This window comes from Lonchura striata, chromosome 8, assembly GCF_046129695.1.
Source record: "Lonchura striata isolate bLonStr1 chromosome 8, bLonStr1.mat, whole genome shotgun sequence".
NCBI classification, from domain to species: Eukaryota; Metazoa; Chordata; class Aves; order Passeriformes; family Estrildidae; genus Lonchura; species Lonchura striata.
In genome coordinates, this window is record NC_134610.1 from 8,216,232 (window position 1) to 8,234,247 (window position 18,016).

General features: G+C 37.9%; 1 protein-coding gene across 2 annotated transcripts in view; it reads left to right on the forward strand.

The window, feature by feature from the left end:
• Positions 1-18,016, forward strand: part of DPP10 (dipeptidyl peptidase like 10) — a 438,452-nt gene that overhangs the window by 402,962 nt on the left and 17,474 nt on the right. For both annotated transcript variants that reach the window (XM_021548741.3, XM_021548740.3), the window contains exons 11-19: positions 1,415-1,538; positions 3,700-3,738; positions 4,816-4,923; positions 8,780-8,871; positions 10,324-10,371; positions 10,889-11,010; positions 15,447-15,494; positions 17,535-17,633; positions 17,742-17,811. In XM_021548741.3, coding sequence (XP_021404416.1) covers positions 1,415-1,538; positions 3,700-3,738; positions 4,816-4,923; positions 8,780-8,871; positions 10,324-10,371; positions 10,889-11,010; positions 15,447-15,494; positions 17,535-17,633; positions 17,742-17,811 — 750 coding nt within the window. The remainder of the gene's footprint in view (positions 1-1,414; positions 1,539-3,699; positions 3,739-4,815; positions 4,924-8,779; positions 8,872-10,323; positions 10,372-10,888; positions 11,011-15,446; positions 15,495-17,534; positions 17,634-17,741; positions 17,812-18,016) is intronic.

An 18,016-nucleotide genomic window follows, 5' to 3' on the forward strand; every position in this document is an offset into this window, starting at 1 on the left:
TCATGTGTACAGTTATGTTTTCTTCAGTGACAAAGATCATTTTGTACTTTGCTTCAGTCCTGTGTCCAGAATGCAATTAATTTTTCCTCTTGGAAGTGGGGTTTTCAGGAAGATGGAGGTGTGTACAATAGAACCTGAGAAGCTTGGAGACACAAACTGATTGCTCTCCTGCTTGTGTCACCTGGTGTCATGGTTGATCATATTTTTGCTCCCCAGTAAGATTAAACATCTGTTTAAGAAAAAAAACAAAAAAAAAAACCACTAGACTCAGAACACACTTGAAGTCCCCATTTCTATTTATCATTCTGGTATCCAGATGTGAAAATACCTGTTTTACTAGAAGTCAAATATGAAGGCCAAAGGAATCTGGATGCTGAGTTGTTCAGGTCTGTTCTGCAGACAGCACCAGGCTGGGTGAGGCTGCAGAGCTCTCCTGTCTCCTGCCTCTCCTGTGTGCAGCTTTGCTCTGGTGCTGCTCAGCATCTCTGATCTAGCAAGGAGCCTTTTGAATGTATAATTACAAGCCTGTTGTCAAAGAGTAATGAGATCTCTATCAGTATTAGATTAAAAGCCCAATTATATTCAAGCTAAGCCCTTTGTTTTAAAGGGGGTCTGAGTTTTTTCCAGATAACTCCACTGTTGCACAGAACTCAGCTGGACTGTGAGAGCTGCCAGCAGGGGAGAAGGGAAGGGAATAGCTGGGCTGGCATGGCAGACTGCTCAGGTCTTCCCTGAACATCCCCAGCCTGACAGCCCAGCAGCATCTGGGGAGGAGGGAGGCAAATCCTCCACTGCCCAAGGGAAGCTTCATGTGCCCAGCCAGGGATGTTGAGGGAAAGTCAGTCTGGCTGATATTATGAGCTGTTTGTTAAAAAAGAAACAGGAACACATTGATAATTAGAGGGACTCCCCTTTTCTCTGGAAATCCTGATATAAAATACTTATTATTTTATAATTTTGAAGTGGGCTCTAGCTGAACTCTAATATAAACTCTAATATTGTAGAACTTCTTTCCCTTTGGCAGCTGGACTGGATTATTTTGCAAAAAATGTGTGTCATCTGAAGTTATCTGTTGTATGAAAATACTGGCTTCTGTTGGAATTCAGGGCTTGTTTCTAAGCTGGCTGGAAAGTACACAGTTCATGTGTATTTGCAAGCATATGTCTCACAGTTGGTAAAGTTTGTGTATCTATATGCAAAAATTTCTCAGGGGAACATCACACTGAAGGAGTGAGCCATCCCACTTATAGGAACATGTGGACATTTGGGGTTATTTTCTCCATCCTTTAGTACTGGCACTGTCATGCAGTACAAATTCAGCATTTAAATTAACTGTATATATGGGGATTTTTTTCTAAAGTCTAATCTGAAATATCAATTATCTGAACATTGTGTTTTCAAATGTTTTGCTTAGGGAATATTATATCACCATGGTGAAATGGATAAGCAACACCAAGGCTGTGGTGAGGTGGTTAAACAGAGCTCAGAATATCTCCATCCTTACAGTTTGTGAAACCACAACGGGAGCTTGTACCAGGGTAAGTTGTTTGGTTTTTGTGTTGTTTTGTTTGCTTTTTTTTCTTTTAAAACAAGGTCTCTTTTCAAGGTTTCTTCTGCATTTTGTTTTCATATTCAGAAAAAGATATTTGGAAATCAGTTTGCAGATGCAGTGGTTGCAGGCTGAATATAATTAGTCAACAGGGAGGAAATGGATGTGTGAAAATTCCAAATGTGGTGAAATGAGTTCATGCAGTTAGCAACTTTGAGTGACATTTTCAGAATTACTAAGCTTTGTTCATTCATTAGCTTCATTGGAAGCTGCAGTTGCTGAACATCATGTACTTGGGATATAGCTAGAGCAGTGACAAGCTTGTCCTCTGACAGATATTTTCAGCTGACTGGTTCCTCCTCTCTCCCCCTGCAGAGTTTCATTTTAGATCTTTCTGTCTCTCACAGCTTACATACACTTAAGGAAAAGGTGTAAAATTCTTATAACTCCTTCAAATTTGATTGCAGAATTTAAGAACTTTAGGGAAAAAAAAAAAAATCACTAAATTGAAAGGCAACAGGGATATTTCAGTTTTGAATCTAAGCCAAACTGAAATACATTTTTCTCTTTGAATACAGACACATTCCACCCCTGGACCAAGACTTTGACTTCTGACACTCCTGCATTACATCTCCCCATTTTCACAGTCAATCTTGCATCTTGAATGCATTTGGCTGCTTTCCCATTCTGAGTCACAATCTCTTCCCAGAACCAGCTAAAAGTATAAATATTTTCTGTACATGCTGATATCAGTACCAACAGATGCTCCAAAGCAGAGGGTATAATTTGGCAGTATAAATGGTTATGAGTGATTAATGTTGGCCTCTGAGTCAAAAGGCTCCCATCAGTGTCTGCTACTGAAGTCAGTCATATTGAAATGTTAGAGATTATTTCCAAACTCCTCTTCCTTCTTTTGCTGCTTGCTACAGGGTGCTTTTCCTCACTCAGAAACTATGAATGAATCCCCAAAGTATGGATTAAGATTGTGACCATGGAGATTTGGTTTCCTGTGAGCCTTTTGTCTTTTTATTAAGAAAATTGATCCTGAACCACTGCAGCTGCTTCTGAAAGGGAAACCTTTATGTGCTCCAAGGTCAATTGGACTTGTTGGAAGTTGGTATCCAGGGAGCTGTAATCCAGGACATAATGTAACAGGCACAGACTGAGAAGTCCCACTCCAGAATATTTACAGTGCAGCAAAGGACATTTACAGGGGGTGAGGAAGGACAGTGATGCACTCTCACTGTTGTGAGCACAGCCCAGGCCTGGCTCATCCTGGGACCCCCTACCCTGCACCCCCTGGGATAAAGTGATGCTCTTGAAATCACTGATGGATGAGGAAAGGCTAAATATTGTGAGAATTTAGCATTGTATCACACCATTTGATTTCAGCTGTAAACCTTTTTTTCCTCTCTAGGATGTTGCACACGTCCTCAGTTTCAAATAGGAATGTATAAAACCAACTGCTGCAATAGCTAGAGATTTTCATTTTTCAGGCCATATATGTACAGATTCTTCTATAGCTAATAAATTTTCATTACTTCACTGTGACTATGTCAATTTGCAACAGTTGATGTGTATTATATTTTTTCCCCAACAATGTGTGTATGATATTTGGTTGTTTTGTTGTTTTGTTTTTTTTTTTCTAATTGCATAATGTGAAATATGAGTATGAACAATAAAACTCAATAATTTGTTTTTACTTTTTTTTCTCATCCCTAATGCCACACTACATCCCATTAAAGCACAGGATTGTGATTTGAAAAGGTCTCACAATTTGAGCTTGATGCTGGCTGTTTGCCCAGTGTAGATGAAGGACCTAAAATGTGCAGTTGTCAGATGATGCCTAGAGGTAAAAAACAAATACAGCTGCCTGTGCAAAGCTTCTTGATAGCTAATCAGAAAGGACTGAAATGGCATTCTTAGCTCCCCTGTGGTGTTCTACCAAAAACTCTGAATAAAGCAGCTGACTTTGTAATTAAATTATCATTTGTTTCAATGCCAGTGCCAGCAAAGAGATGAGGAGATTGTAACACAGTGGAAAAAAATGCAATTAAGTTGCTAGAGACCTCTTGCTGAATGTGGGACATATTTTTTATCTATAGCTGTTCCATAAAAGCATTTTTTCTCCTATTATTTTTTTCTTTTAGAAATATGAAATGCAGTCAGATCTGTGGCTTCCTAAACAGGTACAGTATAAATGCTATTTCTGGGTGCATAATGCATAATTGCTTCATTGTCACTTTTATTTAACTGTTATTTTATAAGCTAATAAAATCATGAGACACCTGTGAGGGTTTTGGAGGCAATATTCCCTTCAGTTTCTGGTCTGTCTAGATTCAGTTCAGTAAGCATTTAGATGAACAGCTGATTAACTACCCAAGTCTGGGATGGTGGAAGACAGACCAGATGAATCTCATTCCAGGCATGTCCTACTTACGTTGATTTGTTTCTGATTTAAAAATTATCTCAGCAAATTAAAGCAGAAGTTCAAAGATTAGAGGTCATTTGGGCTATAATTGGAATGAGAAAGTAAAATATTTCTAAATTCATACCCAGAACAATATGTTTAACTAATATGTCAGCCAATTATTCCACTTTCAAAGCTTCAGAAGAGCTGTCCAATAACTGGATGAAACACATTCCATTTAAACTACATTTCAGGCTTCATTTTGCAATGTGCAAATGAGAAATCATTTTAACAAAAAACCCTCAATGCTTTTATAGCAAGCCATTTCCTTTAATATTTCTGTGCAAAGCTAGACATGGAGAGATGGTATCACATCAGGCTCCAGTTTGTGATAAAACCCTGATTCAGAATATCATTTCAATGTGCTTATTTTTTCCATACAACTTTATCAAAATCAGTGGGTGTTAAACTTGCACTCAGTGAGCCCAAACCATTGAATCTTTTGTTCTCCTCCTCACCAGTAGGAGTTGTCTCTGTCATTATTTGTATGTCTGTAAAGGACACTGTCCTGGAAAGTCCCCCTGCATTAGGAATGAGAATACCAGAGGTAATTATGAGATATTATTGTGAGGGAGAGACCCACACTTCAGGACAGGATTGCACATGGCATGAACTATATTCAGCTTTAGCTACCACGTTTTTGTTAAACTTAGCAGAATATACTTAAAAACCTAAGAATGTTTTCTCCAACTGAATTCTGAGCATGGCAAAACCAAGGAGATGAAGAACTTTAGGCTGATCTTTCGTTAAGAAGTGTGATGAGAAGTGTGCCAGACTAACAGTGTCACACTTGCAGAATGAAGAGCCCGTTTTCTCCAAGGATGGCAGCAAGTTCTTCATGACTGTGCCAGTGAAGCAGGGCGGCCGTGGCGAGTTTCACCACATAGCCATGTTCATTGTGCAGGTAAGGCCCAGGTCAGGCTGCTTTTGATATCCTGCTGGTCACCTGGGACTTTTATTGTGGCCCAGGGAAAGGCCTGAACTTCACTGTAATCAGAGCACTTGTGTCATGGTCATTTGTCCTGTGGAGGTTGTTTCTCAGTGCAGTGGGACGTATTTATAACTTCTTCCAGAATAAACACTAATTTCACCTTCTCTAAATACACTATATATGCATAATTTTAAATAACAAATAATTTTAAATATCTATTCATAACCTGATCTTACAAAACAGTAAAGGGAGGCAATACCCAAACTTAAAGTTTGTGTGAAAGTTAGGACACTTTTATTACCCTTTGCAACATTTTTCAGCGGCTTCCATTTCCCAGGGTCATTGCTTTTTCCAAAGAAGGATCTGAAAGAAGATAAATTTGCAGTGTGACTTTGAAGGTCACCAGTATGAAGTTGTGATGAACTAATAAAGGAAATTATGCCCTGGAACGGAACACTCCAGGGCATCTATTTAAATCATTGGAGTGTTAATCCAGGTGCTGTAACAGAGCCATATGACATAGGAGGGATTACCAAGGTACCCAAAACATCAAAATAACAGATTTGTGCCAGCCAGCTCTGTTATCTGCCTTTATGACAGTGTTCTGGTATAAACATTATTAAGTCTGAAATATGTTCACAGTGCACTGCAGACAGAACAAGAACAAAAGAACTCTAATGACAGTTTAACCTGAAGAAACAAGAACAGAGATACTCATTCACTAGAGTAAATATATCAGGAAAGAGTCAGTGAAGATAAAAGGGATCACAGACATGTCAAATTCTATTTTCCAAAGAAAACAGTAACTCAGATGACAGTCTGCTAAAGGTGTACTGATATAATAACCACATAAAAATTCACACCTGAGCAAAACCATTTAGTCAGTTGTGGTGGGTCTACGGCTGGCCAAATGCCAGTGCACCCACTAGAATATACTTACAAATTTCCTGCTGTGAGACAGGATTAGGAGGAAGGCAAAGCAGGCTCAAAACGTTATTAACAGGAACTAAAAGAAAGCTGGGCTGGCCCTGTTACCTGTTCCCAGGCTGGAAGGAAAAGAGAGAATTCCTGGGGTTTGTTAGTATTAAATTGTGAATATCACAGAGGCTGATCTAGTTTTTAATTGGCTTATTAACATGCTTATTCTCAAAGCCAGCCAGCAATTGGTTCTGCTAAGCACAGAGGAAGCTCTCAACAGCTCCTCTCAGAACAAATCACTGCCATGAGTGGCTCCAATTCAAAACCAGCACATCAATCAAGTCTTATTTTGGTATCTTTCACAGTATGAATAAGTACCTTTAAAATATATGAAATATTAGTGATCTGTATTTCCAAGTCTATTTGCAACATTCCCAAGGATGTTACAGATTCAATCAAGTTTGTCTTAACCTTATAGGATCTGACATTTCTTGCTACTAAAAAGTCCAGGAAACTTGATCCTAATTCAGGAAAATGTTTAAGCAAAGATCAAGCCTATTCCTATTCAGTAAGGTAATTAAATACATGACTACTTTTAAACACATATTTAATTCCAGAATACATCTTTTAATTCCAGCAGAATAATGTTTAAAGTCACACTTCTGTTTCAGAATTTAATATTCTGTCCCTTTTCTGCAGAATTAAAGCCCTGAGCACTGCACAGCTCCAAACCTAAAAAATACTTCTGTTTTGCCTGCCATCAGCATGAACAAACAAATCTGAATGGTATCACCAATGACAAATTTGGCTTTAAGAAGAGAAAAAAGAAACGTGATATCCCATGTATCAGCCATTATTCATCTGTAAAGCAACATTCTGCGTGGTAATGGGGCTGACACAAAGCAGTAAAGGGCAGGAAATATGTTTATATGATGTGTTTAACACACTGCATTAATCTGATTGTCCATTATTTCTAAAGCAAACATAGAGGCATAAAAAGTATATTAACCGTTGCACATAAAGCCCTTTGTCACATTAGGTGTTTGTCACACCTTGTGAGAGCCACAGCAGCACAGCAGGTGCCCTGCAGAATTTAAAGCAGATCTCCAGCACCCACATGGTCACAGCACTTCTGTGATGGAAATAGGAAACTCTGGAGTTGGGCACTGAGATCCTCATTCCTTCTCTCTGGAATCTGGCACTGAGATCCTCATTCCTTCTCTCTGGAATCTGGCACTGAGATCCTCATTCCCTCTCTGGTGCCACTCAGCAGAGACGTCAGCCCATTGACAGAAATCAGCTTTCATGTGCAGGAAAGTTAAAACAGAACCAGTGTGGACTTGCAGGGATAAAGAAGCAAATTTTCATGGCTCGCTTTGATTTGATCACTGATGCTGATTTCTCAATTTAACAACAAATGCTGGTCTTCCTCAGGCTGCATTTCTTTGTACTTCAGAAAAGCACGTGTCAATGACACAGAGCATGTTAGCAGAGACATCTAATTAAATCTTTATGCAGGGAGAAGCTACTCTCTGAAAGGTTACTGTCTATCTTAGATTATTTGCTTCATGAATGGAGAGGGCTGGATGTCTGATTTATTGTTATCAAATGCTTTTAGTAACTTATGAAATATTTAAAAGAAATTAATCTCAAAATGGGATTGAATCATGTCTTATGTATCTGGACCTTTCTTTCATGGAGTTTTGCAACTCTAGAAGATATTTTTTTTTCCAACCACAAAATAAGAATTATAAAGTAACTTTAATAGATCAAGGGTATAACTTTCTTCAAGCTTCATAAATTATGTATTATGGCTGTAACCTTGAAAAATAACCATGTTTATTAACGCTTGGCTGCGCTTTTTATTGCTGTTTCTTGTTAGATTCTGTGATCTTAATATTTAAATATCTATTTCAGCAGTTGCAGCTTCTCTCTCTCTAGAGAAGAAATAGTCACTTACAATAAATCACTAATATGTATTTTAATCATCCCTGGAGACAGCACTGAATATCAGAATCTTCCTGAACAGGGAGCCCTCATCATAAACTTATGTACAGCACCTGGAACAATATCCTGATTTCATTTGGTGCTTGCAAGGCTTGTCATGGAGTGGCTATGTCATTCTTTCCTTGTGGATCTGTTAGGAATCAGATCAGTTCCAAGGGGCTTGGTTCTGCCTTGCCAGCTCCCAACATGTCTCATAGGGTATCTTTGTGAATTTTCTTCTTTTTAGTTATTGCTGCTGTAGATGTGGAGCTCAGGGCACAGTTCAGAAATACATGTATTTAAAAAAAGGCCAACCTTTTTGCCTTTATGACTTTTTGTAGGCCTTGTAACCACTGAGTGTCACCTCTGGGATGTCATCTCTTTTCTTTATGAATTTTGTCTTGAATTTGAAAACTAAGAAAATGTATATCCAGGCCAAGTATAATAATCCTAATGCAGAAAAATCCACATAAAGTATGTCCAAACTGTGAGGGTTGAAGTTTTAATCTTCAGTAGCCTGAGCCCTGATTTTACCTTTTGCACTAGGAAATACCCTCATATAAGCTTCTCACTTTGGCTTTTTAGATTTTAGCCTATGTCTGAGGAAGAGTCTGGTGCAGCTTCCAGCCAGAGTTGGGTTTACCTGCATTGTTTCCTGACTTTATTGTTTGTTGACATGGGGGCAACTGAAAGAAAAATTGTGCTGAAAAACAAGATTATTTTAATGACTTTGAAAGGCTTACAGATGGGAGGGAAAGGGTAAGTGAAGTTCAGGCCTGTCAAAATGTGAGGTTTGTGGTTTAAAGATGTTATGTTGCATGTTAAAGTTTGAAAAGCTGTAATCAGTAATGACATGTGCAGGCAATCCTGCTAGGCAAAGAAGAAAGTAGCAAGGTGAAAGTTAATATTTTCCATCTCTCAACAGGCTAAGAGTGAACAATTCAGTGTGAGACACCTGACATCAGGGAACTGGGAAGTTATCAAAATCCTGGCATATGATGAAAATACTCAAAAGATGTAAGCACAATTCCCTTTTTTAATAAAAATATTCAAGTTATTAAAGTTGAATCCATTTAACTCAAAATTAAACACCAATATTTCTTTCATTTTGGAGCATTACCATAACTTTGACACACCTGAGTACGTAAGGTGCAGTTGTAAGACAATGCATCTGCCATTCTTTTCCTAAATGCTTTTTTATGCAGAGGGAAAGAATCACAATGTAATATCACTTGACTTTGTATTTTTCAGAATAAAAGGAATCAACACACAGTGCAGCAGTAATAACATTTTGGTAACTTCTTTTCTGGAATCCATATAAAAAATCATAATAAATTTTTAGTACTTGATAAAACATCACACCTTTATTTCCTGAAGTCTCAGAGTTTTGGGGATCTGATCCAACTCCATAAATTCAATTATTTGTAGAGATTATCTGAGCTCCTGATTCTCACCCACAGACAACTCTTTCCATAGCCCATCTTAGTGATAGAGTGGAAGGAAATGCCATGCGTATTTGGTGCTTTTGGGGAGGAGTTTAGAACTAACACAAAATGTCTGAAGGCTTCACTTGACTTCAGTGGATCTTGCTAAATTTTCACTTTTATCTGTCCATGGTAAAAAATACACAAGCATATCTAATTCTCATTTGCTTTAAAATAAATTATATTTCAACAAGAACTTTTCTGAGGCTGCAATAAGTCCCATCTTTTCCAGTGGTAGTGAAGAAAACGTTTTTTTTACAAGTCTTTCTATGGATTTTGGAAATATATCCATAAAGAATTTCCTGGTATTTCTGCAAGGCCCGGGGTAAAAATGCTGTCTAGATGCAGTCAGGCTGCAGAGAGGTGACAGATATCCCATGAGCCGTCTCAGCCACTTGAGGGGATTTCCTTGGCCTCTTTCTGCCCATCAAGCAGAAACTTTGTGGGGATCTCATCAGGGAAACACCAAGGGCTTGTCTTGGTGTTCTTCAAAATATCTTTCTACCCGTGCAAAGCAGATAGAAGAAAAAGTTGGTTTACAGCTCAAAAAGGCTCTCAGATCTCATAAGACTTACTGTAATATATAATTGCATTGTGATCTTTATCTGCTACTTGGGTTTATATTGCAAATTCTTAGAGTGAAGCAGAAACTTTCTGTTCTGTGTTTTTAATATGCAGAGAGGTGCCCTGGTTGCTACTGAAGCTCCTGGGCATCACACAAATTAAAAACATGAAATCCTAAAATCCTATTTTCATCAAGGTTTTAACAGGAAATTATATAGCTTCTGAAATAACCAATCTCTGTATTGGATCTAAGTTTAATCTTGGAACTTGGGTTTATATATAAGTATTTGATCTTCGTGGATGTTTGTGAACTTTTGATTTTTAAAAATGTTCCTTATGTTGTCTCTCACTTCTCTAAACACTACCTAAATCAGACAGTTTACTAAACTGAGTTTTAATTTTTTTCCTCTTTTGGACACAGTTATTTCTTAAGCACTGAAGAGTCACCAAGAGGAAGACAGCTGCACAGGTAAGAGCTACATGGGACTGTGTTATCAGCTTCTTCATCCCAAGCCGTAAGTGCTATGGTGCTTGGGTAATCATTTACACTGTGTAAAAATTAGCATGTGTGAGCTGTAACAAAGAAACTGCTGCAGCTTTTCAAAAATAAAATTGCCATTTTCTGAAAAATGGAAAAGTTTCTAACAAAAAATAGTTTTACCACTTATATATTCACTAGTCCTTTATAAGCATCTAAAAAGTGAAACCTAAATGCAAGCATTTAACATCTCTATGTTTTACTAAATAAAAATATTTATAGGGTTTAATCATGTAACTTAAAGTGTGGGGGCAAATCACCTTATTTTCAGTGCTTAAATCTGAGGTTAGTGAGGTTTTTATTGTTTCCTACTAATACTGGTGTTACCTCCCCAGCACTTGGAGTTATTGCAGCGCCAGTGGTGCTTTGGGCAGCTTTTGGATCCTGTAGTTTGCTTTGTTGTATTTTATTCCAATAGAAAATGTTTCTGATCATTTTCTTCCCCCAGTGTATCAACAGTGGGGTCACTGAACCGCCAGTGTCTCTCGTGTAACTTCCTGAAGGAGCAGTGCACCTACTTCAGTGCCAAGTTCAGCCCCATGAACAGGCATTTTCTCCTGCACTGTAAAGGTGAGGCAAATGCACAGGGTGCAGTGCTGCTGGCTTCTGAATTAATTGAATTGATGTGCTCCTTGAGATGGGCGTTAGGCTGGACTCTGACATGCAGGTCAGCAGTGGATTACTCAATGTTCTGTACAGAGCCTATTCTAAGTAAAGATGTTATGTGAAATTATTAAATTAAGGATGTTCTGCTACATTCTGAGTGATGTCAGAATGCTGCTTCAATCCTGACCCCTCTGTCCAAGTAAAGGACATCAACTTATATTCACCCTAAATAGAAATCCTTCAGAAAAAACATCAGAATTTTGGCGATGGTACCGTGGTTTGTAACAGTTTATTATTTTATATATTGGAATTGATCTTGTGTGACTCGTTAAAAAATGGGGGTCTGTGTTCTTTAGCAGTGTTTGTCCACATGTATCTGCAGTGTATCTCTACACCCCCATAATTATGTGTATGGGTGTATACAGCTGTGGTTTAATCCCCAGAGACAGATTCTCTAGATCAGTGCAATTGTAATAAATAACTCACAGTGTTTTACTGTTAGCTGCATTTCAGTAGCATTAAATGGCACCAGTTGGCTTCAGAATTTCTGTATAAACAAAAAAATTAAAACCATCCCACACAGAGAAAGTTGTAACCTACACATAGGAAATAAATACTGATATATAAGTGACATAAAAAGGTTCAGAAAAGCATGAGACAGTGCATAATAAAGTACATAGGCAGACCTGTTGTCCTTGAAATTACAAAACTTTATAGACACCATCCTCACAGTATTTTTTAATAGCTGGGATCAGAGTGCAAAGAGTAGAGGACAATTCATCTAAAATACATATGAATAGCTCATTTTATATTCATGCTTTTTCTCTGTTTCTTTCACAACTCTACTATTTTTTCCCCCTACATAAATAAAATACCTGCTGACTTGAGCATTGAATGTATCCAAACAAGGAAACTATGAATATATATTGGCTAAAATAAGGGATTTGTTTTCAGTTATGTTATTTTGGGTTGGTTTTTTGTGGAAATTCACTTACAGTACATAGCTGATTAGAAGAAGAATGTGCAGATTGTATGGTTTATACATGGTTAAATCTGCAGCAGAAGTGATGGAGCTAATCTTGAGGTACTTCTCTGAGTAATGAGCTCCTCATGCTTTAGGCAGAGTTTTCCCTTGTGCTTGGCATAATCCCTATGGGGTAAGTCTCAGATTCTTGCAGGAGAGAGGGCTGATAAATTGGGAAGAGTTTTTTGCCCTGAATCAGCAATGTGCCGGGGTCCAAAAGCAGCTTGTTACTATTTCAGCAAAATATATTCAGCCTGTAATTTCTAATGTGCTTCTTTGATATAAAAATGTGGATGCCAGTAGGAGGTTGTGCATGTGATTGCTCATGAGCTCACGACTTTCAGTGACTTTGGCAGTTCTCTGTGTGAGCTGGGAAGGCTGTAGATCATCCTCCCAGGATTAAACCTACACTCCACTGACTTGCAGTAGACTACCCTGAGCTGTTAATAAACCACTGTTGTGAGAACTTTGGGCTTGGTTTGGGGTTTTGTGTGGTGGGAAAGTTTTTCTTCTAATTTGTGTTTTTAAAGAAAAACTTTGCAGCTTCTTGTTGTTTGGTTTTAAGGCAGTTTATTGTTAGTTATTTAAAAGACTGTTTTTGCGGGCTGCAGCTGTTTGATTACTGGCCCAAGCAGAGAGACACACACACTTTGATATTTTTTTTCTTTGTTGTTTTCTTCTTTTTCTCCCCGCCCAGGGCTGTTGCTATCTTTTATATGATATATTATGTATTACATGTTTATAGTTTTCTTTTAATACTTACTACCTATGTTATAAGGTGCTTTTTTACTTTAAACTAATCTATAAGTGCTAATATCACTAAGAACAGGTAAGGAAGAAGAAGGAGGAAGAACAGGATTAGCTTACTTTTTCCCATCTTAGAATTTTTGACCTCCATGTATAAAGTAAAAACCCTCCTGTACAGGTGCTAAAACCCCCCTGTACAATACTAAAAGTTTTTCCCCTCTACTTAGTAACTACTTTTATTATACTGTTTAATTCTTTGTGACTGTTTGTTCTACTTCTAAAGTTGGTAACTCATTCTATGGCTGAAACTCAAAATTACAGCTGTTTACAGCTGCTTGCTAGGGTCTAAAATGCTTCTGACCAAGGCCTGAACCTTCTAAAAATGTCTGAGAGATATTTTGAGTTCCAACACACTGTCATTAATTTTTTCTGCCTCTAACATTAATGTAGAGCTGATGCTGGCTGGGAGTTGTTCCGGGTCTTCTGTGTTTCCCCAGCTTGGCAGGTACAGCAGCAGCGTGGCTCCCGTGGGGTGCCAGGACCCTGGGCTGGGCATTTGGCAGTGTCAGCACTGATGGCAAGGTCACTGTAAAGCTGGCATCAAAACTCTTCTGCTTGTGAGAGTTTGAGCAAACTGCTTCCAGGAGACAAATGGCTCATCTGCTGTGTGCGTGCACACTCGTTATCCCACGGCAAAAAGCCTTCACCCAATTGTCACAAAAACAATTTGCCCAACAAAACCCCTGGGGGGTCTCTGGACTGGTTCTATCTGTATAAGCTGCAATTCTTCAACCTCCTGTTTACCCACAAGCACCTTTATTAGGATAGTTTTTTTTTTCTTCTCAGTTTCCCTCAGCCAGGAAATCTCTTATTTTCCCAGCTGTATCCATCTCCAGAGACTCTCCTGAGTGAGGAGTTATTTCTTGCTTGGTAGATGGAGGACTGGCTCCTCAGCCTCATTCTTTTGTCAAGCACATCCTTTGCACTTACTTTCCACACTGCTTGGAGATTTTTCCTTTAGCACTTCACAAACAATAGCAAGATATTTTTATCTCCACTCAAATGAGATAATTTAGAAAGGGACTAATTGTTTCTCCCCTTTTATACAGCAGGAAATAAGCTGTGGGTTTGAAGAGGTCAATGGGAAATCCAAGTGTGGTGCTTTGTTCTGATGCACTGTAACACAACGCCTCTGACACAAATTTGTCTTTTTTTCCCCCCTCTGATCAGTGTTTTAATCTATGTAATCTGCCTTTTTTCAAAATGTCGTCATCCTTCCATCTTTTAGTATGACAAATAGAGATAGGCTGGAAAATGCTGGTGCTTTCCTGCTCAGAAGTGGTCTTTCTTAAATTAGAATTGAAAGCAAAATTCAGATGTAAAAATAGCTGGAAATATAAACAAACCAAAGCAAAAGAGATATCTTATGAAATTATCTTTTTAGAGAGCTAAGGCAGAAAGCTGTGATTTGTCAACCATTTACCTGTAAGATTTTTGTCAATTGTCCCCCTTGAGGGAGAGAATGAAACTGATAAAAAGCTTCAGTGAAGGCTGTGAATGTCATCATGCTATTTATTTCAGGTATTTACATTTCCCTAGGCTCATGCCGTAATTAATTGAGAGAGACAACCTCTCAAAACACATAAATTAAGCTCTGTCTCTTCACTCTCAAAGGGAATCTTTTTTTTTTCTCAAAAAGAGAGTTGTAACTCCTAATTTTAAAGGTTCCATGCCTTCATCTGCCATGGGGTCCTCAGGGACTTCAGCTTTTCTGCATTGTTCTTCCTCACCCAATAGTGACGGAATGTTTGTAAATTAAACACTGAGGTAAAACAGAGCTTCTCATGTGTAAATTCCATGTTTGGAGTGGGAACACAAGATTTCTTTGCAGGTTTACACTGGTGGGGTTCTTCAGAGCAGGAACAGCAGACTCAGCCACTTCTGAGATGCTGAATGCTTGGTCATGCCAGTTTCACATGCCACCATGTGCATTTGCACAGCAGCTGTTGACATGAAGAATTATTCCTGATTTTTAGTTTCTTAATGGTGCAGTGAAAGTAAAAGTATGTGAAATAGGATTAGACTACATCACACCTAGATTTAATTGTGATGCTGTTGGTTTTGCAGAGTTGGCATAGCAAGAGAGCTTTTTAAACAGATAATTATGTGAAATATATTTTTTCAACTCATCTTTATTTTTTAATAGAGAAATTAAGTGTATATTATCATTAATTCATTTCTCAGTCAACCTAGTTTCTGAATGTCAAACTGCTGTATTTTAAACAGTACCATGAAATGCATCCATAATTTTTTTATTCATCGCTTAAAACTAACACATGGAGATTATCAAAAAAGGAAAAGGAATGCCACTTCTGGGTGCAGGGTCTGGGCTGCTGAACAGGCAGAAAGCAGTGGCTGTTCCACACTTTGTTGGTCTTTTGTTGGTCCAGCCTGTGTCATTTCCAAGAGGTACCAGTGGAGTTCCTGCTGTGCTTGAAGGGAATTGTGTGTTTGGAGCTTCCAGGATCCTGGCTTGTGTGGTAATGGCTTGTGTGCCATTCTTTGGCACTGAACTACAGAGTACAAAGCACCTGACCCTTCCTCTGTTTTGCTTTTCTCCTCAAAACAGGACCAGGTGTTCCAGTTGTAAGTGTGCACAGGACAAGTAATACTGCAAGTGAGTATACCTCATGGAAGCAGTAAGTTTTCTTATCTTTAATTTCATTGGGGAGTGTGGGAAAGGGGAAAGTAAGCACATGAACATGTCATGCAACTACATGAAAACTAATTCATATAAAGTGCTATTAATTACCTGTTAGCAACATCCACATCAGCAGATAGTAAGGAAAGCAGTTAATCCTAAAACCTTTTCAGATTTTCAGATATCTTTTGGTCTAAATGCAGGTGACTCATCTTCTGTTTACACTTGAGTAAATTAGATGGCAGGTTGGTCTTCATCCTTTTCACTTCCTATGTAGATCATGCTGCCAAAACACCTGTGTTTTTAGAGATGTTTTTAAAATTACAATCCAATTATGTTTAAGTCAGTACAGTCCTTTGATGATTGATCATAAAAGCTGACCTACCTATGGTGATCCAGTCCCTCTCTTCTATTTCTCAAACCAGAACAACTCCACTGACATTTTTAATGAAGACAAATCCAATAATGAAGTCTTTTTAGGAGGGTATTCTATACCTCTATTTGTCAAGTTTTACTCATTATTTTCTTGTATATTAATGCCAGTATTTCCTGTTTCCTGGCTGCTGAGGTGCTTTTTAGTGGAAGCCTGTCCTTCAGCAGTTGAACTATCCTGGTGATGCAGCTGAGGTAACAACTCTGCCAACTCCAGCTCCACTGGCATGGAGGTGTGGACTGCAGGAATGGGGGACAAAAAGCACTAAACCAACTCTTACATATCCTCATTTCATTAATGGGGTTATCCTCAGGATTTTTCTCAGAATACAGGAATCCTGAACTGTACCTGTCTGCATCCCCTTTGTCCTGAGCCAGTCACTGTTCAGTGGAGCTAACCTTTCATGTTGAAGTGCCATCCTGATAAACAGTGATATGATATGAAGTGTTAATTAATATCTGCACTTTAATTTTCTTTTTCTTTTTTCCTTTTTTTTTTTTTTAATGGCATTATTTGTGTTTGAAAAGCCCAGTTCCACAGCACACCCAGGGCAGGGAGTTTTTTATCCAGCTCAGTAAAGGGTAGCTATTGCTTAAATAAATGTGTTTTAGCCTTCTGTGGAGCTCCTCAATTCTGTGAAGGCAGGCTCTTTATTACCTGCTTCAAAAGTACTATAGAGTGTGAATTACTGAAATAGAGATTTATGTGCAGCACCTTAGAGTAAAATAAAGCAAGTCAGGATAGAGGGACGTTGTTTGTTGTAACAACAAAAAGCCAAATAATAAGAGAGATAATTTACCATTAGTGTTTCAGTGCAAGATTAGATTATCCTCTTCAATTCATAAAGGAATGATTAAGGATTATTTCAATTATTCCATCCTCAGACTATAATTATACTATTTTGGTTGACTGCCCAGAAGAAGCATTCTCCTCAGATTATCTGTTTTGGCCCTAAGTGAAGAGTTTATTATTTAATTTAAAAAATCTAAATTTTGGAAGCAAGATGGGTAATTTGAGTTTAAAAAAAAAAAAAAAGAACAAATTAGCCATTCTTTCATGTGTAAAAAGGGTTGCTTCAAATTACTCTGCAGCTTTAAACCAAGCTGATGGTCTTGCTCTTGGCTGAAGTGCAGAAGACAAATAAGGACATGCAGTGACCACATTTAGCTGTGCTGGCTAAATATTGCCTTGGAATAGATAATATTGGGGAAAAGGATGCCTGCATGAGGCCTGGGATATTGCCCAGCAGAGCAGCCTTGTGCTGCTACAGCTGCTCTGAGCATTTGTCAGAGATGCTGATGTTCATGTTGGTCATCAGAAATTTCCTTGGTAGTGCTTAAAGAAATCAAAGTCCTCCAAAGCCAAAAGATTGAAATGGCTGCGTATCTTTTTGTATTGAAAATTTGTTGCATTATTAAAAAAAAGTATTTACCGAAGGAATTAATTTACAAGTTTAATTGCAAGAATAATTTGCAAGATCATTGCACATTTGTCTTTTTTGTTAAATTTTTTTGAATTTTGATGTATCTCTGCTGTGATGATTCTCCATGCCTTTCACCATGGTTTTTCTTCCTCTTTTCTAGAATTTTATATTTTGGAAAATAACCCTGTGTTGAAGGAAGTTGTTTTTAAGAAAAAGAATTACAAGACTGAAATCAAAATTCTTCACATTGAGGATTACGGTAAATCTGGCAAAATGTTATTTTAGCAAGCCAAAATCTTTCTTTCAATGTTACTGTTTTTTATCTGTGTAACTACCAGCCTTTAATGTTTTGCTCTTTTCTTAAAAGAATTCCCTTTACAGTTGTCACTGCCAAAAGATTTCACGGATCGAAACCAGTATGCCCTTCTATTAATAATGTAAGTATCTGTTTGGAATCACTCAAAATAATAAAAAAGTGCTTCACAGAAAAGATGTAAATCTGAAATTAGAGAGTTTTTTTATTTGGCATTTTTACCTTTTGCAGGAAAAAATATCTCATGAATTTGAGTTGAGAAATCAAAAAGTTTATTCTTGGGAAGATTTCATGACAGGTGGTGTCTGGTAGAGGTGCCTAGGTTTTTT